The 27,763-nt window shown below is 39.1% G+C and overlaps 1 protein-coding gene across 3 annotated transcripts in view; it reads right to left on the reverse strand.

Annotated features, from left to right (window-relative positions):
* RET (ret proto-oncogene) overlaps positions 1–27,763 on the reverse strand; it is a 228,755-nt gene that overhangs the window by 33,971 nt on the left and 167,021 nt on the right. For all 3 annotated transcript variants that reach the window (XM_064430306.1, XM_064430307.1, XM_064430308.1), the window contains 3 exons: positions 2,972–3,223; positions 1,124–1,417; positions 405–646 (listed from right to left, as the gene is read on the reverse strand). In XM_064430306.1, the coding sequence (XP_064286376.1) occupies positions 405–646; positions 1,124–1,417; positions 2,972–3,223 (788 nt within the window). The remainder of the gene's footprint in view (positions 1–404; positions 647–1,123; positions 1,418–2,971; positions 3,224–27,763) is intronic.

The raw sequence follows: 27,763 nt of genomic DNA on the forward strand, positions 1-27,763 counted from the left end.
GATGGAACAGGCACACAAATACACTTGCTCTAACAACACAATTTTAATCCCCTGGGGGAAGCAACCCCATAACAAACAGAGCACAGCTCAGTATGGAGAGACCCAGACTGATCACAGACTCGACGAACGTCCATCCTGACCTTGGAAACTCCTCAAATTTCTTCACGCTCTTTAATCACAAACCCAAACTCCTCTTTCTTTGGGATCTGAGTAAGACATAACTTGGGGCAAAGGAATCCTACAAACAGCACTTTACAATCACAGATCTGCAGAGCATGGTATGGCGATGGGCTTGTTGCCAAGATCCATTATCCAGGCAGAACATGATGCTTCCCAGAGTCCTGCCTCCCTCTGCTGTGCTCATACTTCAGGGACTAGGTAAAGGAGAACATCACCAACATTACCTCTTTCCTGTTGAACTCCACGACAGCATCTGCAGTATCAGTGCCATTGGGAAGGAAGGGAGGAGAGTCATCTTCATCTAACACACTGACCAGGAAAGGCACCTCAACCTGCATTTCCCTGAGCCCCTCTCTGACGGTGCACTTGGCAATGAGCTCGTATCTCTCCCGCTCCTCCCGGTCCAGGCGCTGCGTCACCCGCACGCCGGTGGTGTTCTCGTTGTACCGAAAGGGAACTCCTTCAGCTGCAAAACAGCCACAACACACAGCCACGGTCACTTCCCAGTACGGGGCTCTGATGGCCTTAATACTTATCTGCAGTTCAGTAAATCCATTTGGACAGCGTGACTGCACAATAAAAGACAGATTCAGAAGTGAAACAGAAGGAACTTGTGTGGTTATATTAGAATAGGGAGAAAGCATGGAATATATGGGAAGATTCTACAGTTTAGAAGTAGCACAATTTAAAGCTGAGGATATTCTCAGTCTACTTTTAGCAGATATAAAATTCTAAAACTGATCTTTTCTTTAGGGAAGAGGATAGTCCTCCTTCCCATTTCCTCTGTATATCTCAAAGGCAAAATCTTCAGGCTCAGGTCAGGTTTGTAAAGTTACTTCCTTTATAGAATCAAATCTAGATGATCTACTACAAAAGAGATCTTTTAACAGTGCAGCTGTTTGAATCTATTGCTAGTACGTGAGCAGCTCAGATCTAGTTTTACCTGCAAGCAATTTGTAGGAAATGCTGAGATTCTGGCACAGATGATGAACTGAGGGTAACCGGAGCTGATGAAATGTACCAGGTGGTTTATTCTCCTTGATTTGAAAGGAGAGATCCATTTCTGTGAAGCAAAGCTGCCTTGCTGTCAGGGAACTGCAAGCTGGTGCAGTGGCATTGATCAAAGAGAGGAGAACCGTGGCACGTGTAGCGGAATCACATTCCTTCTCTTGGAAAGGGTGGGATGAAAGGAAGACATAAAGCATCACCTTGGATAATGGCACCCAATTTCCTACAGCTTCAGGAGGAAAAAATCACCATAAGAAATATTTTACAGAAGACAAGCCAACATTTTTTTTTCCTTATATTCTACCCTAGTCCATTATTCTATAAATGATTGTTTAATCCTATTATGTGGCAAAGCAACTCTTCAATATGCCAGATGCTGGTGGGAAGACGTTATACCTTAATAATCCAAATAAACCTAAAACTATAGGGTTTGGCACCAATTTTGCATTATAGAATCTCAAAACCAGTATCAGCATTCTGTCTGTAAGACACTGACATAAAAACACATCACTGTCAGTAATCAGCTCTTTGATAGGACTGCTTTTTGAAGAGACTAGAGCAGAGTGGGGCGGAAAATGAGATGGCAACAGAGACTCAGGACAAATCCATATCAGGACAAACATTTCAGTCACAGCATTCCAACAGTATGGACCAAATTGTCTAAGTTCAGAGAACAGATTGCTTCACCATTTTCAAATATGAAGAGGTGGACAAAAGATAAAATCAAAGCTAAAATCAACCTGTGGCATCTACTAATATGTCCTCAAGCCTTGTTTTGATTCCCTTGGCTTGACTACAGAGAAAAGAAGTTCTAGGCCACTTTGATCTGTATGAACAAAACAAGGCTCTCGGGTGTTAAGTAGCTATTCCTCCTTTGTTCAGCACAAATATTTGATATACATGAATGCCAAGGACCAAAAATGGATGAAATATCAAACACTCAGCACTTCAAAAATAAAGCATGAAGCGTCTGAAGCTGAAAATTCGAACATCAAGGCACCCAAGTCTGAGGGTAGTGTTGATATATGGATCTTACAAACTGAAGACAGTTACTACAGACTCTCTTCAACAGTAAAATTTCTGCAACTGATCACAGTGGTATGCCATTAACTCCTCATCCATTTCCTCCTTTACCATCTAATGATAACTAATTTCCTCATAGATCACAATCACCAAAACCAATTTACTGCTAGAGCATAAAAGAAGAGAAAAAAACCCTGAGATAATGAATTTTTGTAGTTCAAGAGTAAGCTTCTCTAACAAAACCAAATCTCAAGAGAGGGAAGGAGGTACAATTAACCATTTTTTCTAAGAGCTCTTTGGTTGTATATGCAAATGTAATTTGTGAACCAAGTCACCAGAATTCAAGGACCATTTACGTAAGAATCTGAACCACTCTCACAGCATTTGTTTTGGAATCCCTAACACTTTGGAGCTGGTCTAACTTTCATCAGCAGATGAACAAACTGCAAATTACAGTGTAAAGCTTTGACCTGTACAGCTGTGACCTATACAGCTGTGAAACACAGAAAAAATATTTCCAGTAATTCAACTGTCCCACCTACTGGAGTTCCCAGTGTGAGCAACGGGATCTGTCCCAGGTCAGCAACTGCTTTGGCATACTGCTGTGGATTTCACTGGGTCTGGTTCCTCGTTTTAAAAGGTCAGATGTGTTTTTTTCAAATTTGATGCTCATCTTCCAATGGAGAGATCTCATTGTCTGAATGTATTTTTCTTTAAAAACAGATACCTCAAGAAGAAAAGCTGGCTTTCTCATACTTACACAGCATGTTAAAGTCCTCTCCATCCAGGCTTTTGCTGAGGTAGAGAAGTCCTGTTTCTTCTCTGATTTGGAACAAATTATTTTCTTGTGGTCTTGCTCGAGGAACTATGAGATTCTGGCACAGATGAAAGTGGGCCACTTCCTCACGTGAATCCCTCAAGGCATGGATGCGCAGGAGCGGCGTTCCCGCTGGCTCGTCAATGTAGACATTCTCCAAGTACTCCTTCCTGGGAAAGTAGAGACCCAAGGCCACTGCAAAGGAAGGCACACGAGAGAAGAGGGAGGTCCAGTTAAATGATTTTTGCACTGGTGTTTTCTTAGAAGACATGTTTCCAAAGAAACAAAGGTTTCACTCTCTAAGAAGTAATGAACCATTAAAAAAATATGTCAAAAAAGGCAGATCCTCACCTGCTGTAAATAAATAATGTTTTACTTCACTGAAGCCAAGGACACAGCCACCAAAAATATGGCCTATTGTTTATGTTCAATTACAATATTAACTGCTTTTTGAAAGCAAAACTGCTCTGCTGTAGACAAGGCCCAGTTTAAGATGAACACTTAAGGAAGCTCTGCTTGACAAATTTTAAGTTCCTATCTGGTGCTCTCAGTTGTAATTCTACCACCTCACAGATGATATTCAAAGAAGGGAAAAAAACCCTTAGATGAAATTACACACTTCAGAAGCCTTTAAACGTGTTCTCTGTTGAGAGATAACAAAAAATTTATCAATGGCTTGCACACTTTTCCTCAGGTTACACAAAACCCCTCTTATAGAGCCTTTTTGGCTCCTCCCTTTCTAAACAGGCATGACACTTTTGGTACAGAAAATGGTAGTCCTTCAAAAAAATACTAAAAGCATTTTAAGTATTTTAAATATGACAGATGGGAAAGCTGAGAAGTGAGGGAGAATGGAAACGTACATTTCTTTTTTAGTACAATGACTGTGACTGACCCAATCATTTCCCACCCTGGCACTGAAGGCATTTACATTTAGTAGTGCTCAGCTGCCCCTCGGTGCTGGTTTCTTCAGCCGATCTCACCCCACCAAGTCACTGTTCAATGGCCTCTCTACCTGTTTGCAGTGACTCCCTTCCAATTTCACTTCTTGCAAATGTGGTTACAGGGGAACGCTTGATTTGCAAGGAGGGCACAAAGTGATGCTCGCACAGACTGAAATACTGGAACTGTCACTCCTGGGCTTTACGTGCACTGACAGACAGTGCTTGTTCTCATCCAACTTGAATACTGCACAATTATGCATCACTTAATCCAACTGATAAGGAGTCAGGCATATAAAAAGCTCACACATCTGCTGAACAAATGTAAACAATAACAACTTCCATATGTTACTAATACAAAGCTCTCTCAGCTTAAACCAAGCCAGATACATCTGGAAATGATGGTAAGCAGAAGTAAAATCAGAGATATAAAAACATCTTCAAAATACCATCAGGCTGTAGCACATACTTATTCTGCATTAGTATTGGATCCATACACTCTTCTACTGAATGGAGTGCACCACAAACAAACTGTAAACAAGAGACCTCTAATTTAATTTAGAAATACCACAGAAACCATTGTACCTTGCCATGATTCAGACATCATCTGTATCCCTGGATGCAATTACATCCATGAGGTTTTCAGGGGCTCATTATTTTTTTCTACATATATTTTGCAATATATGAATAAAATGTTAAAGTAATATGGTAGGTGAATTTGATCCAAAGGAATTAATTCAAAGAGAACCAAACCAGAATCTTTTTGACATTCTCCGTCCAGAAAAGAATTATTATTTTTCATTCGGGTGCTATCACCCTCTCTTTGTAAGTAAGATTCCTGAATATTTATATTAAATTACAGATATTCTTTTCAGTCACTCTGTCTTTTTTGAAGTACAGGAAAACCTGGGGAATACGTGCTGCTATAACTCCTAACAAATGGGTTCAGTAACAAGAGAAATAAGGTGATACCCAAATACAAAGGCCAATCCCAGAGCAAGTAAATAGACTCCCCTGAGGTATTTTGTGTAAAAACTTGATTTTAAAACAATGAAAATTTCTTCACGAAAAATTCAACACTGAAAATTCACTACTGCAGACTAAAAAAATTACTTTCAACTCACAAATGCATACAAATGAGGCTTACACAACAGCAGCTGTTATTTCCTTATTTCCAAGACTGGGGTGAACAGTCCTGTGTGCTCACATCATGCAGTACAAGAACCAGCACCACTGCAGAGATATGAAATCACCTCCAGCAGAAGGAGCATATACAAAGTATATATAAACAATATCAATGTGTATCATGGGAAGTGGAAAGGGAGAAACATGGAGAATTTTGGGCTGCAATTATTTGCTTCCTTACCTTAAACAAGTGTGCTAATCTTTACATGCTTTGCTCTAAAAATGTGGGCTCACACTGCACGCAGGTACAGTCATGTTCAACCAAGCACATAAGTAATTGTGACAGACATGGCCACTTAAATGCCTGAAACCTGGCACACAACTACATCTCAGCAGAGTCAGCATCCCCACTGCTCTGCTTTTGAAAGAAAAGGCTAATATTGATGCTGCAGACTCTGAAGTTCTTTGGCATCAGCTCACAGGAGAAGTCTTCTCCATTGTCAAAAAGAAAGGGAAAAAAATCCTGTAATATAAAAAATCTGATTTCTCTGTAAATAACACAAATGCAAAACAATGTTTTGTATTTTGAAGAGAGGAGGATTCCTTAACAAAACAATTTAGCATTTACACACTAATTAGCTGGAAATGTATTTCACAAGTTTCAAAGCCACTTCAAGAAATTAGAAAAAGCTGCTGAAAGAGATTTAAATAGACACATGCTCTTTTTCTACTCAATTCAAACCTAAAACTGATTAAACTAAATTCTGTCCACTGAAAGTGTTAGTTTTTAGTACAAAGCAGACTTCCATACTGAGGACAATACCCAAGGATAGTTTTAAGTGACACCAGTGTGTACATCAAATTTTCATATTTTACATAGAAAACAAGTATTTGAAGTGAAGAGTCTTTACAACACTGCAGAATAAATAATTATATATACAAATATATATATTTATATAAAAATTTGATGTAGCAAGATTCACACAGTGCTGTGAAATGACTTGGATTTTGTAAAGTGGTTTGAGTCACTCTGACTCAGCACTAAAAGAGATGAGTGATGTGCAGCAGACTGCCCAGGTCACAACCACTCTGTGCATATAAATCTTTGGAGGCTAATTTTGAAGGAGACCTTTGAAGTAGAAATGTAGCACCCACTTCTCAGAGGTGTGTTCATTCCTTTCAGCCCTAGTGAGTTAAAACCAGATTCAATAAACTTGCCATCTGGCAAGTATACTGCAGGAGGAAGAGGTTCTAATCCTCACCACAGTTCCTTGTGTCCTGGAAAAAAAAAATTATCCATTTCCAAAGACTTGTGCAAGCTTCCTATGGAAGCCAGATGGAGTTTTTAATGAATGTGCCATTTAAATAAAGAGGAATTGAGATGGTTACATTCAAAACTGATGGTTAAAGTGCTTCTGCTTAGGAATTAAAAGCAGAGAAAAATTTTCAGTTATAAGCCTGAAATGCACCACAAGAAGGTTGTGCTCTGTAGCATCACAGAATCATGAAAATATTCTGGCATCTCTGAACATTTTTTTAGAAGACACTTCAGTTCTCCATACTACAATCAGCACAGGAAACATGGCAAGCTCTGATGGATGAGCAATATTATGGGATAATAATAGCATATCAGTAACACACAGAAGAGAAAAGTGATCACGTTTAAGCGGATGTAATGCTACTAACTAATAGCTCCTACAGGAAATAGATACAGTTATGACAGCAGTTTTCTAGTTCAGGGAGAGAAAGCAGGTAAAATGAGAGTAGAGAAATGAGATTATATGTACTTTGAAGCCTTCATGATTGCCTTTTGAAATAAGGCAATTTTTCACGTGGCTTTTTTCCAGTCATGAATGGTTAGGTAAATAATGCCCTTTTTGATACAAATTGATTTTTTTCTGAACACAATTTGCTCTACAAAACTTTATATGTTTATAGTGCTTTTTATGCTTGCCACTATTGTCTTCAGTAGCATTTAGGGAACGGTTCTTGATGAATACTGTTAAAGCGACTACAGAAACATTATATTCTTAATATCAACCTTGATGACAGAATACTGTTTAACATTTTAGCCACAAAATGAAGGAGCAGGAAATTTTTATTAGATATAGAAGACCTGATTGTAAGGCATTCTCCCAAACAATGTCTGTAACCATCTTTCAAGGTACAACTACAGACTTCAAACAAACAGTTTTGAACTAGCACATGTCTTATGAAGTTCACAGTCAAACTTCAAAGTTTGAATGACCATTGCTTGGTTTAGGTTACACTATGCATTTGAACAAAAAGTTTACTCTTGATTTAAAAATTTCAAATAGCTAAAATACATCATTACTCGCTAAGTTATTTTGGGTTTCGTTACTGATGCAATTGAAAACTATATTGAGCCTGAGTGTCTGTTACTTTCAAACTTCTTGTCACTAGTTCATGTTAGTATACTTTTGTCCAGTACATGAAAATCTTCACAGATCTCAAGGTGCCTGCCGGATGAATATGCATTTAAAAACAATAGGAACAGTTCGGGTTTTTTTAAAAAGAAAAAAGGAAAGAAAAAAATCAGCAAAATGGAAATGATGGCTGTTTTTCATTCAGCAAGTAGTATACACCTATATAACCCACATTTGACAAAATTTACTCAGAGCTTCTCAGCATTCTGGAGGACAACAAAAGTTTATTTAGAACAGAACAGCCCCAGGCAATCAAAATCTTTAATCCAGAATTGACATGCATCTCCAAGAAGAGGAAGATGCTTTTAATGCAATTATAGCCCTGCCAATATAACATACAGGATTTAATGATACAACAGATGAACACGGGAGTCTGTTGTTAATAAACCTCCATTTGTTGCACAGCATCAGATTTCAACAGGCAATTATCTGTCAAGGTTAGTTTTGGGTTCCTGAAATAATTACCTTTACTTCTGACAAGTAGCCATTATGTTCCATTACTAGTATTAATATACCTAATGTTCGATTCATCAGAGAACAAGGCCCGTAATACACTTTCATATTTTAAATTAAAGGACTTGCCCACTTAATTCCCTTCTAGTCTCTAAGCAATTAGGAAATAAACTTGCTCTCATCAACCAAAAAAATATCTGTAATTTAGGAAAAACACTGTCACTTGATAGAAAAGCAGTATGGAACAGCAGAGCTAGAAACACCACTTTGAATTCAATGGTCAGGTGGGGACACAGCAGTGGTGGCACCAGGACCTGGAGCTGGTGAGCCAGGGTGAGCCAGGCTCCCAGGCACCACACAGGACATGCTGCTCTCACAAGCACAAGTCACAGAACTTCTCCTGCTTTTATATAAGTCAAATTCCACCAGCAGCTGTTGAGGCTGCAGCGTTCCTGCCTGGCTGTAACTCCTGATGGGTCTGAGAGTCACTGCACCAGTGACAGAGAACAAGTGGCACTCTCCCAGTTGACTAGCAAGCCATTTGCACAGCTCAGCAGCATGACATCATTTACTTTTAGATGTGTCATTTTTAATCTGATCACTACAGAAATTTTAAGAGATGTGGTATGAACCCAAGAACATACGAAACTGTATTAAAGTAAAAATGAATTTTTTTCCTTCTTTTCACAAAGCTTTCCCTCTGGAGCCCAGGTTAGAGCGGACTGGGGAAAGATCACTGTAGGGATTCGTACCAGAATTTTCTTACAGTGCTTGTAGTCAAACTTAGGGAGCTGGATAATTGCTAAATGTCACCTGTTGTGTACATTTGCATGCAGCACAATTGTTGGAGAACAACAGAATAAATTTCAGTACCAGCAGCCTCAGTGAAATACATGTGCTTTACAGAACACAGTACCTCCAGGGAAAACAGGTCCGTACGAAGTGATGGTAAGCAGAAACAGTCCTTAGCTGGAATATGCTCCAGATCTGTTAAACTGCTCTGCTTTAACTTAATTGCCTCTCTTGTGATTTTCCTCACCACATTCCCACACTCATATTGAAAATAACCCCGAATTTTAGACTGAAAATATAGAAATTAATTAGAAAGTAATATTATATCTGATATTAATATAATATCAGATATTATATTAAATATAGCATTATACAACATAAAATTATACTAGATACAGTACTAAATATTCCACTAGTCAGCAAAATGACAAACATTTTCTGGTATAGGAAAATAAGCGAGACATGGTGAAGCAGAAAGATGGAGCTGACAAAAACAAAGTTTGTTTCCTCTATCAGGCATATTGAACAAAAATATAAAAAATGTCCAGATCAAAGACAGACCCTAAATTTATCAAAAAGAAATTAATTTTAATTTGTTAGAACTGCCAAGATTTTCATTTATGTCTCAACTCAAGACTGGAAAATCTGGGCAGCTCAGGACCCACCAGAGAACAGGACAGCACCTCTACTGAAGGTTCACTTGTGAGTTCAGATGGAGGTCAAACCTGTGCCTACAGTTTCCTTCCAGAGCCTGTACCTCTATGTAAGTTTGAAAAAATTCCTCTTTCAATGCTACAAAGGCTAGAAGCTTCCTTCCCCTTGCATTCTTATGAAATCTTGTTTGTTTTGGGGTTTTTTATCACTTCAGCAAAAAGACAAATTTTTGATGCTTCATTGTTCTAAATACCAGTGTTAGTAGAACTTAAAATATCCCTTGTAGAAATGAATATGCATGGAAAGCTTCTTGTGAGAGATTGCAGGGGTTTCTGAAAATTCTTTGGATCCTGATTCTGCCACTTCTCATATTTGTGTGATTAAATACTTCTTCTTTAAAGTATGGCTTAATTGTTAGAGACTACCTGGATGTAAGACAAGGAAATAATTGTATTGCAACACAAATTGTATTAATAAATACTTAATAGAATTTATTTACTCTGTGTATGATCTCATGTGCCTTCTAGAACGTCTTTATGTATTATGTGTATGTAAACATTGCTATAATGAGAAGCTAGAGAAGACTGGTGGCATGTGTCTCACATTCTGTGCTAAAACTGACACACTACTTGTATCAAAACCATAAAATCCTCATTTAATAATGTAGTGACATGCAAATGCTCTAAATCCTTGTTATACTTTAATTAGCTTTCACATGTATTTACACTAACAATGCTGAGCTCACACAGAAGGTAAACATTATAGTAGCAATTTGGAGAACAAAGTACTGACAACCAAATAGATTTGTTTCATAAAACATAAAAATAAATCACAGGCCACTTATCTGCAGAAACTGTTCAGCAGAGGACGAAAAGATCCTTAAAGGCAAAGACAAGTAAGTTTAAATTAATTATCTTAGTTAAAAGGATATCAGTATCACAATACACTTTCTACATTAAGATACAGATCTAGATCACTGTGCTGATTCCTTAATAAATATGGAGTACTACACTTTCACAATCCCAAGTCATGAAAATGAAGGAAAACCAATTAACTGTTGATTTATGACAAAGATTCATATATGCACAAACTCCTGCATTCCATTACTACTTAAGCTCAAATTTCCCCATTTCTCTTCCTCCAGCTGCACTTGATTCTGCATCACCAAAATGAACACAAGTCTTCCTGTCAATTATAAATAGATGAAGTCAGACATAAGGGATCACTTTCTGACAGCTCAGTGCAGTTCACAAACACCTCTATCCATTTCCTCTGCCTAAGCCACCTTCAGAGAAAAAACATGCTCAGATGAAATAAGTACCAATATTTCTCATAAATAGCTTCTTTCCCCTCAGCATCACTGGACTGCAACAATTAACAGAACCACCTTGGCCAAATGTAATAGGACCAATCTGGGATAATTGCACAATGTTTAATTGTTCTTGATCAACACCAGTGACCCTGGGTTGCGGCCAGAGGAGTCTGATTTTCAGAGAAAAGTTGCATGCAATACCTTCTAATTTTTTAGTGAGTGGATAACTTTACAGCATCTGGATCAAATTTTTACTTTGGATTCTCCACTGTTGCACTGGAAAACCTATTTTCTGTATTTAGTGCAGATGTGTAAAAATTAGCCTGCTTGACCCCATGCAGTAAAATAGGAAATAGCTCAGCCTGAATTGTGTTTTATCCATAGCTAATATCTCTAGCTTCACTTATTTTCTGCAATTCCTGCAGCTCATGAAAGAGAGACAGAGCAGTATAATTACTGCCTTACAGCAGGAGGCAATCAATGAAAACTTTTGCTGCTGGTGGTTGAAAAGTTGCCAGAAAAACGGTAACGACACGAACATCCACCCCTCACAGCAAAGTGCTCTGTTATTAAGAGCTGCTATTCTCCTTCCAAACACTCAAGGGAGCTATGAGACTACAGTTCCATTTTTCAGTTCAGGAAGTGAAATCTCACTGCAACTGCAAGCTTATTTGTTTATTGATTTATTCAGTTTTGTCTTAACAGAGCATTTTGCTTTAATCACTGTATTTTAGGTTAAGGTTACTATATTTTAGGCGATCTGTGAAATCAAACGCAGAACATAAGCTCTTATGCTATTGTTGTTTTTTTATACTTTATCTCATTCTAATGTATATCTATATAAGAACTAAAATACTGTTAAGACACACCTTCACTTGAATCTCTAATTCCTTAAGACACTCTGGCAAATACATTCCCCAACTGTGAACATCCCTGTTTAATAAAACAGAACTTCTCCTTTGGGGACTTTCAGTCATTACCGCACAGTAGCTACTCATTATGCTGTTGTCTTAAAGCATAAATGTTGTCAGCAGAAGGGCAGAATTGTATTGACAAGGCTTGGAAAGGGGCCGACAGACCACTAATGATATGTGCTGGGCACTGCTGCCTGTTCCAGACAGCTCTTCTCTACTGCCTTTGAGACAGTCACAAACTACATCACAGCATTGACAAGGACAGGAATCAACTAGAGAACTCTAAAAAAAACAATAGTAAAAGCAAAAGCAAAATCTGGAATAGCAGGGGCCTTTACAGGATTTTACAAGAGCTTTATTTTTCTTTAAGTGAACTTCTGGGTTCCAGCCCAGTCCCTTGCTAGAGGGCATGCTAAACCACCATGGACTGCCAAGTGAGCACACACACAAAACAATCCTCATCTGATTATTAAATATGGAATTTGCTTAATATATTTCATAACTATTTCAATGCCTTTTTTACTTTACAAACATTTTTACTGCAACAGCTAAAACTTTGCCCTATGTTGAACACCCTCCACTGCCAACAGTTCTTTTTATCTCTGATACATACAGTCACTTTTGATAATGATTTTGCGAATGCTGCTAGCTGCAGTTTCTCTGTCGGCTAACTTCTTACTGTCTTTAATTATTAGCTATTTCTTCTACATCAAGGTCTGCACCAAGTCCTGGTTTGCACTGATGCACACAGATAGTCCTTGATGCTGACATTCTTCTCAACTCAGACTACCAGAGCAGTCATTCTGATTACACGTTTTTGATGTACAAACAAACTGTAAGTGACAGACCCAGAGTCACAGGAAGGGCTATCATCCTTCAGCGATAGCTCCAGGGCAGCCCGACCCAAACAGAACATTGAAACACAAAGATTATACATTTACATTTTTCTCAGATGGTGAAACTGATGCTTTCTGCTCTGTCCATGAGCTGAAAACACCTCCAGTGGCATCTCCTGTCACAAAGAAGTAATCAGGTTTCAGTACAGCACAGTATCTCCACGCACACTTTATCAAGGCATTTTGATTTTACAACTCCTCTGCAAAGGTGGTTGTTGCACTATTTCACCAAGAGCTCACGTTTTAAATTTAAGTGTCAGTAAAAAAACTCATTTCCTCTGCTTCCCCTCTTTCCTGATCAAGGCAGCAATATTCACAGGCTAGTAGACTGTAACATATAATGAAAACACAAGTTCAGATTTCAACTGAATACCACAAAAATGTAAATTAAAAACTCGGGTGACTCCATTATGATGCGCCTTTCTTTACCTGTGCCTTGAAAACCCCTCACACACACTACAAACATTGTCATCAATGAAGTAAGCTGGGTTTTAAAGTCATGGTACGTGACTCAGATGTGCTGACTTCTCTGTGAATGTTCCCATGAAACAGTTTCCCTGCATGAGGAATAAAAAGCTGCCTGGCTTGATCATTTTTATAATAAAAACTTAACAAAGCTTAAGTTTACAGCACACACTTACCTATTCCCATTTTATCATTAATGACAACTGTTAAGTTTCATGCCGAAAGGAGATGACAATATACAAATCTTCACAACTTCCAGATTTCTTTCTATGTCACAGCTACCATGAATATTCTCACATGAAAAGTGGATTCTTCCTTTCATAAATCTTCTCTGACAACAGGTTCAGGACTCAAGGCTGAAGCTAAATGTTCCTAGAACCTGTGAAGTCAGTGTGGCAAAAAGAAACGGGAAAAAAAAAACCCCAACCTACTGGACTACTAAACTGGGATTCTCATGCTGCATGGGATTAAAAAGAGCTGGTTTATGAAATTTCAGATCAAGTTCCAACCTGCTGGTGCAATTAGAAAAATTGAGAAAGAGAAGAAGGAAATGCAGCATGATCGCTATAATATAATTAAATGTCCGTAACAAAACATTATCTGTGTAAATCTTTGTATTCAAAAACTCCGTTTCAGTTTTAATACAGATCCACATTGATTGTAGACTCTACCACTATGCGGTAAATATGCACACCACAACCAAGCCAGATACCTAGGAAATTTTGGGAATAGTTTCAGGCTACAGAATAAAAGGTCCAAGGTATAAAGCAACCTTCAGGTCACAGAAGTCCCCTGATGACCATTAAAGCTGCTTCCCAGAGCATTACCCAACCACAGGTGTATGTTTTTATATTTTTGGCGCACATTTCTTTTGCTGATGTGCTAATATTTTTCTGAGCACAGCAAAATCCATTGGGCAACTGCTCACTTTGCTAACCAGACTTCATTCTGAGAAAAGTGAGGACAGAGTTGCTTAGAAGTATTTTGTGGCTTTCCAACTGCTCTGCTCTGGAATGAACATTGACAAGTTCTGCTGGCCCTCCCTGGGAGTTCCCACACACCGGCTGGCAGAGATGAAAGCCGTTGGAAGGAAAATAAATGTCATTCCTTTCCATATTTCTCCAATTTAAAGCAATTATCAATTTAATAAACACTGGTTTCAAGGAAAGAGAAGATTCTCACTTTGGGCTTACATTAATCATTCTGAAGGCAAGGCTGGTCCCAGTGACTATTCCCTAGTTTTTGTATGTTATTAGAAAGAGCCTGACCTCCCATATTTTTCCATGCACTGGAGAAGACCTTGCTCAGCTAGCTAACCCAATTGCTTGTGCATTAAAAATAAAATTAAAAACATTAAAAAAAAAATTTAAAAATTACCACAAAAACGAAACCCCCAAGAATCAAAATAAACAAACAAACACAAAACTCCAACTGTGTTTCTGGTACAAAAGGACTTCCAGTGAAGCCTGGCCCCCTCATGCCACTTTGAACATTCCTTAGGAAGTCCTCTGCATAGATCTGCCTCCAAGTACCTCAACATACCAGGCAGGAACAGACCTACTATTTGCCAGCACTTCTGACCAACTTTAAAGCTCACCAACTTCTAAAAGAGAAGAATCTTAAAAAACCATAGACTGACAACTATGTCTCACTTAAGAATGGACAGTGGGCCCAAAAGTTTCCTTAAATGCTGCAAAGTTTTAAGGGCCAGGTATTTTTCATCAGCAGTCTTGTTTCTTAGATTGAAAACAAGCTGGGAAGAGCTGGGCAGGAGATACAAAATGGCTGGAAGTTTCGCCTCAGCATGAGGAAGAGATTCTTTCCATTGAGCATTGGAACAGGTAACCCAGGGGCATCACCGAGCCTCCCTCTCTGGAGATATTCCAAACCCACCCATGTCTCTGCCACCTGCTCCAGGTGACCCTTCCTTGGCAGGAGGGTGGGACTGGATGATGGCCAGAGGTCCCTTCCAGCCCCACCAGTTCTGTGACAGCCCAGCTGGCACCACTGTGCCAAGCCTGCCCACACTGACCGCGGAGCACCTGGCTGTGCAGAGCTCCAGCTCTCCCCAGAGAGCAGACATTCAGAGCACACACACCACGTGCTTTAATGTGGTTCATGCTCCTGAGCAGCAGCTCACGCTACTGCCTAAGTAGTGCTGAGCCTGCACCAGGCTACAGGCTCACAACAACTGACAGCTGCAGGCACGTCTCACGAAAATACCTATTTTTAATACAATCACTGCCTCACCCAAACTTGCTGAGGTCAAGAACCCTCTAAGACTTCACCACCTTTGAGACTACAGGCAACATTTTGCAAATACTTGCTGACAGGGTAAGAAGACAAATTTTATCATACCCACAGCAACACAAATGTGCGAGAGTATGGGTTACACCTAAGGAGAGAAAGATGCATGCTTGGGGACTACTGCACAAAAATGTTTAGTCAAAAAGAATGAGCAAGTGCTACATTTTAAGAACTTTTGCTAGGGAAAACATATTTACAAGTCTCAGCTACAATTCCCTGTTGTTTTAAAATTCTTTGTCCAGAATTTAGGTTCAAAATAGTATTTGGACAATTAGCACTACCATAAGAGTTTAATGTGGTTTTCTGTAGCTTTAGTTCAGCAATATTTTGTTTTTAAGGTTGTACAATATTCCCTTTCAAACCAAAATTAATGCAGCACATAAACTGTAATTTTTCAATGATCTCCATCCATTTGAATGAATGCTACTTTACCAAAAAGCCCAGTGGAGTCAGTCAGTCTATATATCGTTAAACCTACTATTTTTTATTGGATGCCATAAGGACTTTGTGGACCTACTCAAAGCTTTTAGGCTGACCCAATTTTTGCTGAAATACGACTTTTTACAAAGATCACATTGCTCTGACTCTGCAAATGGGAATGTCTAGTTGCAGATCTATTATTTTGTTTTGTCTTTGCACATTTGATTGGCAAACCTCAGAAAGGATCTCACATGTTGCTGCAGTGAAGATCAACAATGTAATTTTAAAATTAGATTTATTCATTACGGGTTTAATCCACTTTTCTCTGAAAAAAAGGCAGAGCAAATCCACTTATACAGCTGTACGAGCAAAATATAACTCTCTTCTGGAGCAGGAGCCAGAGAGTGGAGTTATACATCAGGCTTCTGGGGTTGAAAGGCTGAAGTCCAGAATAGACTGGGCAGCCTCCAGGGCCGTATGTCCTGGATCCATTGTAAATTGGGTTCACCTGCTCACCTGCAGACAGCATTTCCATTTCCTCAGCACTACCCTAATCATGGGAGGTTAGTTCATTTTTGAGACACCCTGGCCATCTCTCAAGCATATACAGTCACCAGCACCTTTTCCACTCATAAAGAAAAATCGAGAAGGCACAAACAGATGGTATTTGATTAGAAACAGTGGTCTTGTGCTATAGATTTCTTAAAAACAAGGTATCACAGAATGCTTGAGGTTGGCAGGGACCTTTGGTGATCATCTGGTCCAACTCTCCTACTCAAGCAACACCACCTAAAGCCACTTGTCCAAGATAATCTTTTTTATGCCAAACTCAGAAGTATGCTAGCCAGAAGACATTTTGATCACACTGAGGCATTTACAGTCACAATAGCTTCATACACTTCACCTTTGATTCAAGAAAATTAAGCTGTACACAAGCGAAAGATGACCTTCCTAGAAACCTTTCCTTTTACAAAGTAAGAGCCATCTGCCAAGGATTTAGCACAATGATAAAAGATTAAAAGCAGCTGCATGAAAAAATTGTTATGGATTTGATATTTATAAAAGCAAACAAAATCAATACACACAGAATCCACACTTAATAAATATATATGCTAATAAAACTGCACTGCCTAGACCTTAATTATAATCACACAAAAAAATTCAAATAGCTTCTTTAAACAGTAATCATGTTTTTTTGCTGGTGCAATTTGGATAAAATCTGTCTCTTTTTAAGTATGGAGAAAACCCTGTTTTCTAAAACAATTAATTTACTCTAGAAAGCTCATAAATGAAGCTGTAAGCTAACATTCAGCATATCATTATTACAAAGTCCAATGTTTCAAATACCGAAACAAAGCAAGATCAAGATTAATACTGCTCATATTTCTCTTCTGATTTAAACAAGTTATGTATCAACACTTGAGTTTCATATTGGTTATGCACAAACTACATTATGCACTAGTATATGCTCATTCTTAAGCTAAATACATATCTGTGAAAATCTAATGAAAATAGTAATACAGATACACACACACGTTGAAACCTAATCTTTTAGACAATCAAGAACTGTTCAGCATAAATGCTCATATGCTCTTCTTCTAGATAAGATATTGTGTACAAATTTTATATCTGAATATATTACTACTTCCAGTAAACCTTACAGAATTGTAATCAGTTTTTCCAGTGTTAACTTACAGAAGCCTGTTGGTTCTTATAGTTTCATACCCTCCTAAGCTCCTCCACAGCTCTGTTTCCCAGGTTTTCCTTTAATCATCACATGATTGGCACCCACAGCCCTCCAGAGCTCCAGCAAACCAAAAGCCTTCTATTTATCAGCTTCTACCTATAGACACAGAAAAGTGAGTGAAACTGGACTGTCAGCTAAAATAGTGCATGACAATGAAGCTTCCATTCCTGGAAGTTCAGTTCATGTGGCTGTGTAAGCACACAAGTGGTTCCTGGAAGCAAAGGCACCCATGCAGTCTGTGTTGAGCTTGTGCCTGGAAGCTCTGGGACCTCCGGGCCACAACCTTTGCTTTGACAACCTTTGTCATTGGCAAGGCCAGCAGAAGCTGTTCTCAGCCACATTTTGTCTCTTCCTCTCCAACCCCACAGCCTCAGATGTGTCTCCCGCTGTGGAACTGTGTGTGATTAAAGGAGTAAGCTGGGCTTAAACCAACTGTGCCCAGAAGGAAGGCTGTACAGACAAGGACATGCACGGGCCCTTGCCCATCCAAAAGCTCTCCAGAACAAAGGAGAAGAGTGGTTCCCATTCCTTTTCCCTTCCCCTCTGACAGAGGGTGTCAGCCAAAGCAAGGAAGACTTAACTGATCTTTAAAAGCTGCTGTTTACAATCCAGAGGATTACAATTATCCAAAATATCCTTACTTGAGGATTAAAATGCTTCAAAAGGATTTTCCAGAATTTTTTCACTTGCCCTCAAGGTGCCACATGTTCCGCAGGGCAGGAAGGGCTGGCAGCCAGGGGACAGCAGGAGAGCACTACGAAGCACTGTCAACTGAGAGTTAAAGCTTTAGGCTTTCACTAGATCTGTGAGTAGTGCCTCACCCAGACTGCAACCAAGAGACTCCACTTCACTGGCACAACTGACAGGATTTGTGAGATAGTGGCACCAAGTTATTTGTTTGGGAGACACGTGTGACTTGTCCATCTGCATGAAAAACGTATGCTAAGGTCTTTTAATGAGGACTACATGCAATTTCTGATAAGAGAACAGATTGCTGCATTACCTCTTCCACCATAATCCAGACAGATTGTCAAACAGACTAGGTCAATCACCATGTGTTTTTCTTTTTCTTTTTTTTTTTTTTTTTTTTGCAATTCCTCTGAAAACTGACAAAAGAAACACAGCAAAGCCCCAATGAACGAGCTGATGGCTTTTGTATTTTGGCATTACTTTACTCTGCCTTTGGGATGATGAACTTTCTCACACATTTGATTGATGTAACTAGCTTAACTGATTAATCACTTTGCCTCGTAGCAGTTCCTTCCTGCTTATATCCAAGGAAACAGTCAATTAGGAGTATAATTAATTCTTCCTTTCATGATGGGGTAAATTTGGAAGGTTGTGACCACATGAATGCAGGCAGTGCAGCTGGTTAATCTGCAACCCTGAACCTCATGCTCCTAATGAACAAACTACAGCTCTTACACTTCAAACAACAGACAAAACACCCAAATTCTCTACAGCGCATTTGGATACCTACAAAATCACACATGGAGGAAACATTTAACCAGGCAGTTGCACTGAAAAAATCTATGAATGTGCTTTTATGTCAAACACATTAAAAAACCATGCAGAACAAAATACTGAAAACTAGTAAACCGAGGTTAAGCACATTGAACAATTGGGTGGGCACAACTAGTAAAACAGATTTTTAGCACAAACAATAGAAAATATCATCTGGATATAATGAATAAAGACTTCTCCATCATGTTTTAACAACTAAAGTAGTTGCTCTTCAAAAATTAACTCCACCACAACTACAGACCTTGAGAGGCAGAAACTGAATCAGGGAAAGTGCACCTACAGGCTGTTCAAATTTCAGTCTACACAGCTACCTCACACCTTTCCCTCCTTAAGGTAGCAGTTTTCAGCAAATATCTAAAGATGAATTCACAGAGCATTTCAGTAGCTGACTGAACTCCTACAAGTTTCATCCCTTTATCTGCATTACATTTTAGTAACATTGACTCCAGAAAACACAGATATCTCGTTCTCAAAGGTAGCATGAGTTTGGAGACTGTTAGATTATTTTTATGAAGTACTTTTGGAAAACACATTCTAAGTATCTAAAAAACATTCTGGCTGGTCAGACCATGTAAATTCTGTAATAATTTAATTGATTTAATGTATCTTTATATTGAGCATAATTGGCTACATAAATCTGGTAAAAGATACATAGGCAGATGAGCAAACTAGTGAGATAAACTTCTGAAATTACAAGTGAGCCAAAAAAGATGCCTTAATTAAAAAATTTTGAATGAGTGAAGAGGTGATACTGAATTCCATGTTCATAAATTTGCTCTCAGAGTTACAGATCTGGATCAGACTTTGGACTGAGATGTTTGGTTTCCTGCCCAGCTCAGATGCAGAGTAATTTCATGAAATTATCACAATTCAATAGAGAGACACCAAAAAAAAACCCAACGTAACTTCTGTTTTGCTTCAGCCTTGAAAACTGCTGAATTCACATACAGTTTAATTTGGGTTTGTACTTTGCTTCTCTGAACAGTCCAAATGGAAATACAATTATTAACTTAATCCAAATCAGCATTACCTTCAGACTCAGCTCCTACCTCTCCCTTTTTTTTTTGTAAGCCCCTTCAAAAGGAAAAATTGCTAATGAACATGCTAAGTAATGTAGCAGCTCCCTACTAGTCATCATTATTTAGATGGAAACAGAAAATGGATACTTAAAATAATAATAGTTGGTAATTTGATCACAGATTCCAGATGATTTCCAATCTTTAAGGCATTAACCACAATAAAGTTTATTATTACATTTTCTCTACTTGTCCTTCCATGAATGGAATAAAACTGTGTCAGAAAGGAGCAGCTAAATAAGACAATGATTGTTATTTCTCTGCATGTATATAAACATATGCACCCAGAAAAGCACTGGATATACCTTTAACTAAAATCCAAAATATTAACTTTCAAACAAATACTATTTGAAGTAACCACTCTCAAAAAAGTCAAGCTAACATCATGCCAATTTTTTTTTCAAATAACCAAACAGATGTCCCAATGAAATTTGCCATTATTCTTTCCAGGAGGAAAGCCTCCATGACTTTTCCAGTAACTTTAGCAGAATTCACTCCAATTCTGTTTTCCTGGACAACATACTAGGAAAAAAATGGGAAACTGGTGTTCTGAACTCTTCTTATAAGGAAAATACCATTAAATCAATCTTCATTGATACTGAAAATACCAGTTAGAGCAGGAAAATGCTATATTCTGCACACTATTCTATACAACTGGGTTTTATTTTTCTTAAAACTTGTGGGTAATTGCAAGGAGTACAGTGTGTCATCCAAAAGACACTGATGTATAGTCAGGTGGCCACATACACAAATTATCAATGAGTATGCCTGCATAGAAAAGTGCCTCTGTCTTAGCAGCATACACTACTTGAGTATAACTTGTCCCTGAGTCTTCTGTCTGTATTTTTCTACACATTCTTAAAACATGAGAAGCATACTGCTAAACTCTTCCCTTTTATTAGGGTCTGCTCTCTGAGCTATTTGTAATGACTACAGATTTGCCTGTTTTCCATGTAAAGACAACTATTACAACTGTTCAAAGAACTAGAGGGAAAAACTTCTTAACAAGAGCAACCAACCAACCATGAAACTGAAGTATTCAGACAATGTGTTGGTATTGGCTTGGTATTACTCATGAGAAAAAAAAAAGTCCAAGTAAATGAGCAGTTCATTAGAACTGTTGTCAGTACAATATGTGAGGTGCACTGGGGATGCCTAGGATCAATCTACACACCTTAGAAAACAAAGGAATCCTGCTAATACACAGCTGACACGGATGTAGACTGGGAGCCTTGCAACTGAGTTCTGATTTTATCAACTCTTGCAAATAAAATAAATCTACCTCCTGTCAGGAAACCATGCAAAATGAGAAACCTGCTGCACTGATCACTGTTCCAAGTCACTGATCTGACAGAGAAGGCTTCAATGGCTCAGGAAGCAAAGCCTAGACTGGGAGCTCTAACAAGTGGTTGAAAAAGCAGCCACTTAGAGTGGCATCCTGGATCACACCACAGCTACATCAGTTCTGTGTACTCTGTCAAGGGGTTGGAAAAAAGGCAAACCTGATCTCAAATGTCATTCCATCCCCTGTAAGTACTCAGTGTGTTAGTTCTGCTCTCAAAGTAACATCCACTGAAGATGATTAAGGTTACTGAAAAACTAAGGCTGTTGAGAAGTGTCTGATGGGAACTGCCACTCTGAGGAGCAAAATATCCACAAAGAATCCCAATGCCCAAAGTCTCCCAGTCCACACCTCCTCCTGCCCAAACCACAACAGCACAAAATCATGGAATACTTTTTGTACTGAATGGGTAAGTATTCATTTGGTTTAAAATCGCATCAACAGGGAGAAAAAAGAAGTCATGTTTGTTTACACACTCCTAGTTGTTTGCTGGAAGAAACAAAATTTTTGCATCACCAGCATATTTCTTTCATCCTTTCCACAGACCTTATGCTCTTTTCACAATATCTGACTTAGGACAAGAAAAAGAAGTTGCAGCACTAGGGTGAGAAATATTTACTGGCCCAAACAGAAAAGCACAGGACAGCTTGAATGTGCAGGTCTACAACAGCCCTAAGCTATTCTAAGATGCAAAGGATTCTCTCTTTGCAGCAGCTTTTCGCAGAATAATGGACACAAATTTGCGGTGTAGTTGCTATGTGGATAAGTACTGCCAAGCCCTTAAAAACATAAATGTGAAATTGTATCTCCTCATTAGAGAATTCTTCCCCATCACTGTAGTACTAAGTGGTCTCACAATGTTGAATGTATTTCCACTTCTCTGAGCTGTCAAGAATTTTATCCCTGTTTTACACCTGGGGAACTGGGGCATAGAAAGGTTAAGGATATATCTAAATGGCAAAACTGTGTCCATCAGGTAAAGTCTCTAACACAGATGTGTCTCCAGTACAGACCTAATCCACCTACAATCTGCTTTTAAGGACACAATTTCCTTTGCAATGAGAAGCTGGAAGGAGTAAGGGGGTTATGTCCAAACAGAAAGCTTCTCTCCAAGAGTGCTTTGCACTGACAGTTCTGATACACTGCACACCCCAAGGGACCCAAGGGACTTAACCAAAACCATGCACCCTGCTTTGTCACAGGCACCTCATTTAATTGAGGTCTAATAAATAATAGATTAAAGCCCTGGCCATGATATAATCTCTTTTCTTACTGCGATTCTTGTAAAATTGTACAAAAAGAACTTTTAAAAACAACTTTAAAAGAGCCAGAAGGTCTCTTTATGAACAAGAGACAGCTACAAAAATTTTAAAATTACAAGAAGAAATCAAAGTGTTAGAGTAGGACTTTGCTCAGATGGTATCTGCTGATGGCCCAGGCATGCTCCGCATCCAGTGCTGCAGGCATGTCCTGAGCAGCTGGAGATGTGAGCATCCAACACCCACGCAGCACATGGAGCTAACCCGGGTCTGAGGGTGCTGTGGGACTCCAGAGGCTCCTCTGGGCTGACAGGCATGAGACCAGGGCTGCAGCAGGGGATACTCAAGGACAAGGACTGCAGGGAATACTGCCACAAACTCCCTGAGCGAACATCTTTCAACGTCGGCTTAAATTTACTGGATTAAGGCAATGCAACAGTAGTGTTACTGAAATGGCTTTGATTTTGGCTCTTAGGTGTCCTCGAGTTCCAAGATTTTAACTGATTATTTTGAGGCTTATCCACCAAAATAAGAAGGGTCTGATAGGAAATGATCACAAACATCAGCAGCTGCTATGCATAGATGCTACTGATACAGAGACAGCTGGGTACACATTTCTGCGGTCATTTCCTTGATGAATAGAGAGTGCACTGTTGCACATAAAAATGGCATTGTCAGCCTCTCTCAAAACACTTTAGGTTCAGTCCTGAGCTGGATGACTAAGACTTGTCTTTAAGCGACAGAAAGACTCCAAAATCTGTCAGTCCACGTCCTGCTGGCGTTCCATGCCCAGGAAGATAATAGCTTTCACCAGCAACTCTCAAACCTGCAAGGCAAGCATCTGATTCTGCAAAAGGTTACAACAGATATGTCCCTTAAGTGCACAGAGAACAGAGGTTTTAAAAAGGATACTCATTCAGCCAGCTAGATTCATGCTCCAACAGGAAAACATGTCACAAGGCCTCTGGGGAAAAAGAACTCAATGCTCCAGGCGGGCAACCCAGGACACTTGGCAAAACAAAGTAGGAGAGAAGGAGGAAATCGCCTCTTCAAAGGCTAACGGGGAAGGGGCAAAACATGGGCATGCTGAAGCCTGCTCCTAAATGTCATTATTCAAGGGGAAGTTAATGACTCTTCCCCTCATACACAGGATGTGCTCTTCCCCCATAAGCTATCATTCAAAGAATCAACTAGTACTAACTAAGCATGCTATTAGCTGTTGATATTTAATAATACAAGAACAGAAGCCACAGCTCTGGCCTTGCCAGGCCTCTTGATTAAGGGCAGCATTGTAACTAACAGTGCCTTTGGCACTTTGACAGGTTCAGGAGGTTAGTGCAAATTTCTGACAGGATTTGCACATCAGTGCTTTATTGAATCACACTGACCAACCTTTCTGGACCAAAGGAAAACAAAACCAAAAAAAAAAAAAAAACCCCAAAAAAAAGAGAGAAAAAAACAACTTCTGGCCTTAGGAAAAAAGCCAAAAAAAGCCAGCAAAATTATGACATTTTCTCACAGGGTATTGCTCCAGATGTGGTAAAGAGCAGAGCATCTGCAAATCTTGGACTGAATTTCTCCATTGTATCAGCAAAATGATTACTCAGTAAGTGATGTACTTGTGCCCCAGTAAACAAAACTGCCCAAGAGTCACTGATATGCCAGTACCTCAGGGCATGAAAAAGGAAATTGTAAGACAGACGGCCAATGGAAAAAAACTCTGAGGTGAAGGAAATTGTCAGTAATACAGAGAGCTGATGAAGAAAAACTCTGAGGTGCTCCTATGCAAAACCAAGCTAGATCAGTAAATAGAAAAATCTCAGAGCAGGGACACAGTACTTTATTTCTGTAGAATCCACATTTGCACCCTGAACACTTGAATTAGTTATGGATGTCTTGACCCTCAGAGAATCAAAACACAAAAAGCCCAAACAGCCAACCAAAAAATTTACACCAAAATCCCTCAAAAAACCTAAATACAAACAAAAACAAACAAAAAAAGAAACAAAGAAACAGACAATAAAAGAGATAATAAAAGGAAAAAATAAACATACCAAAAAACCCCATGCTACTAAACCATTTCCACAAAAGTCATAATCCAAGCTAAACAAATTTTGGAAGATTATCTGCATTAACTAGCTACAAAGCTTTAAAAGGCTATAAAAATGCAAGAGCCAATATACAAGGAAATGTATAAGCAAATGCAAAAACAAGACCAAAACCTTGGAAAATCATTTTCCAAGCTGCCTTCTCATGAGATGAATTAGGCCATGGAACAGTCCCCATTGCTCGGGCAGGCTGAAGTTGGACAGAACACTGGAAATGCATACTGCAGGGAAACTTGGAAGCCAGACACTTCCAAAGTCCTTTCCACCTTTAGCCTCTCTTATTCTACAAATACCAGGTCTAAATTGTTACAGAGTTTCCAGGTTTTCACTAAAACAAGGACGAGACATTTGTCATTGCAAAGCTGCCTCTAAGAGGCAAGCCAGAGTGGCTCAAAGGAAGGAGATAAAACAGAGATGTCAGAGCTCTCCCGCTGAGTGCTTTAGTCCGAGTGCTCAGTTTAGCAACATGAAGATGTTTATGCTGCCTGCAAGAGGACTTCAAATGGCTTGTCTACAGAAATTACTTTAGAGGAATATTTTACATGACATCATCCAACTACATTAAGTCAGTTCAATTACTGGTAATCAACTTAGAATATATCTGTGTAGTTATTTTTAGAGGTTTTACTGAGGTTTATTAGGAGGACATATTCTAGCACTCCCTTTATCAAGATGCCATAATGCTCAGCTATTTTGGAAAAGGACAATTTTATTTTTATGCCCTTTGTGTAACATTTGGGGTTTTGAACAGTTTTTTTCTTTCTTACACTCCCCAGAGTTAGTTACTTCTGAGGACAAATGTCCATTGATTAACAATGAAAACACACAGGTTGCAGAGAACTCAATTAAGGGATAGACTGCAGAGCAGTGGGTCTAACTATCCAGGAATTTGCTTCTCCCTTCTCAATGAAGCACAAGGAAAACACTCAAAGTCCTGACAGCCTCCAAAGAAGTTACGTTTCTCGTTTCCAGAGTCCCAAATAACACAGAGCACGCAAAGGGCAGCAGAGTTCCCAATGAACACACTGGGACAGCCAGTGTGGCTCTGCCAGTGAGCTCATTGGGATGCTGGATGCTGCTGGGATGGGCTCACTCAGTGGTGGGGGGCTCTGCAGCCCTGCCCTTGCTGCGGGGGCACCGCTACAATTTCCTGCATAATAAAAAAGAGTTTCAGCAGCACATATGTAGGGCAGGCTCTTCTGTGGTACCACCACTACACAGGGAAACCTCTCACTCCCCTGGGAACTGGGAAAGGGAGAAAATATATTTTAAAATCTTCTTCTGCTTACCTATTTCACATGGATGTTGTCTTACCCCTCATGCCATATCACATCAGGATGGAATCATAAAAGTAATATTAAGCTAACATGTGAGGATAAGTTAAAGACAAAGCAAGTTGAAAAAAGAAAAAAAGTCTCCCTCCCGCTCTATACTTCCAGCCTTTCTTTTGACTAGTTTTTATTACTTGACCAACATTTTTTTAAGGGGTCTGTTTTGTTTTCTGTACACATGTAACTCCCATTACTGTCAGTAGAAATTATGTATGCACATCAGTAGCAAACCAGACTGCAGGATATTTAGCTCTCTAAGGTATCCATGTCCCTGTTACAGTCATGATTCAGGAGAAAAGCCAACAAATATATTTGGAATTCTGCCTTTAAACAAACACCATATTACAACAAAAAAAAGTACTGCCTGATGCTTCCAAATGGAAGCAATACACAAGAGAGAATCCTACTTAAACCAACAAAAGACTGGATTAACAGCAGTTATCCTTTTCCATCATTCCCTCAATGTTGCAGTGCCTCACATGATGAAACTGATCAGCAATATCTCTTTGAAGAAACAAAGATAGCATTTTTCACTAACCTTTATACTGAGATAGTTAAAAAATTACAGCAATACTTGAGAATAGCAAACAAGAAGACTGTAATATTTAGTTACTAGAACTAAGAGTACTTTTCCATTTACAGACCACAAAGAGCTTTTACAATATTGGATCTCTATCGCCATAAATCGGAGGAGGAAATAACGGGTAAAGTGGAAGAAATTTGGCCAAGAACTGAAATGAAAAGGAAACCATTTTTCCTAGCTCCTCATGTGACATTTTGTCCTCTGCAGCCTGTCAAGCTCTTCTTGACAAGCCAGTGTGTTGCTCTCTCAGAAGCCAAAATCCCATGAGATCATGGAAGTTATTCTTTTCCACATAAAGAATCCTCAAATGCAGAAGCTCTGACAATAACCTGTTCATTCAACTTGCCATTATTCCCCCACGTATGAACAAACTGCCCTTCAGGTATCTACACCAGTTTAGTTCCTCAGGCTTTTATATTCTCCCCTCTTCAGTGTTCCTCAACTTCTAAGGCTAAGAGTGAAAAACACACATTAGCAGCAGCATATTCATCACTTTGTGCCTTAAAATCACAGGAAGGCACTTGAATTCCAGTAAGAGCATGTCTTTTCCTTCCAACACTAATCATGTCACTGCAACGTTTTCCCTCAACCACACTTAATGTTTTTATCAAGAAATTAAATCTAATCATCAATACAGGGATATGAACTACAGAGTGTCTGGGCACAGACACTTGTCCTGCCAGGCTACACACCACGAGACTGTAAAAGCAATCATGCTTTTTAAAACTATTTCTTCAATGAACTCACTGCTCTCTCTGTGCCAAATGCAATTCTGACAGGGTCTCAAAACCAACACAAAAGGTGAAATGAAACTTAATGAGAGTTTTGCAGCTGAAATCCACAAAGCTTGATCTTACCCAAAGTTATTTCACTTCTGTCACAGGAGGAAAACTCATAATGGACCTTAAGCTCCCTCTGAACACCTCTGTTTGAAAAAACAGACCCATATTAGCAGTGTATTAGCAGTCACAAATGCTAGTCTAGACATTACAGCCACAGCCTCCTTCTTTAATCCTCTCTGGCTCACATGTATCTGTAT

This window comes from Passer domesticus, chromosome 8, assembly GCF_036417665.1.
Source record: "Passer domesticus isolate bPasDom1 chromosome 8, bPasDom1.hap1, whole genome shotgun sequence".
NCBI lineage: Eukaryota > Metazoa > Chordata > Aves > Passeriformes > Passeridae > Passer > Passer domesticus.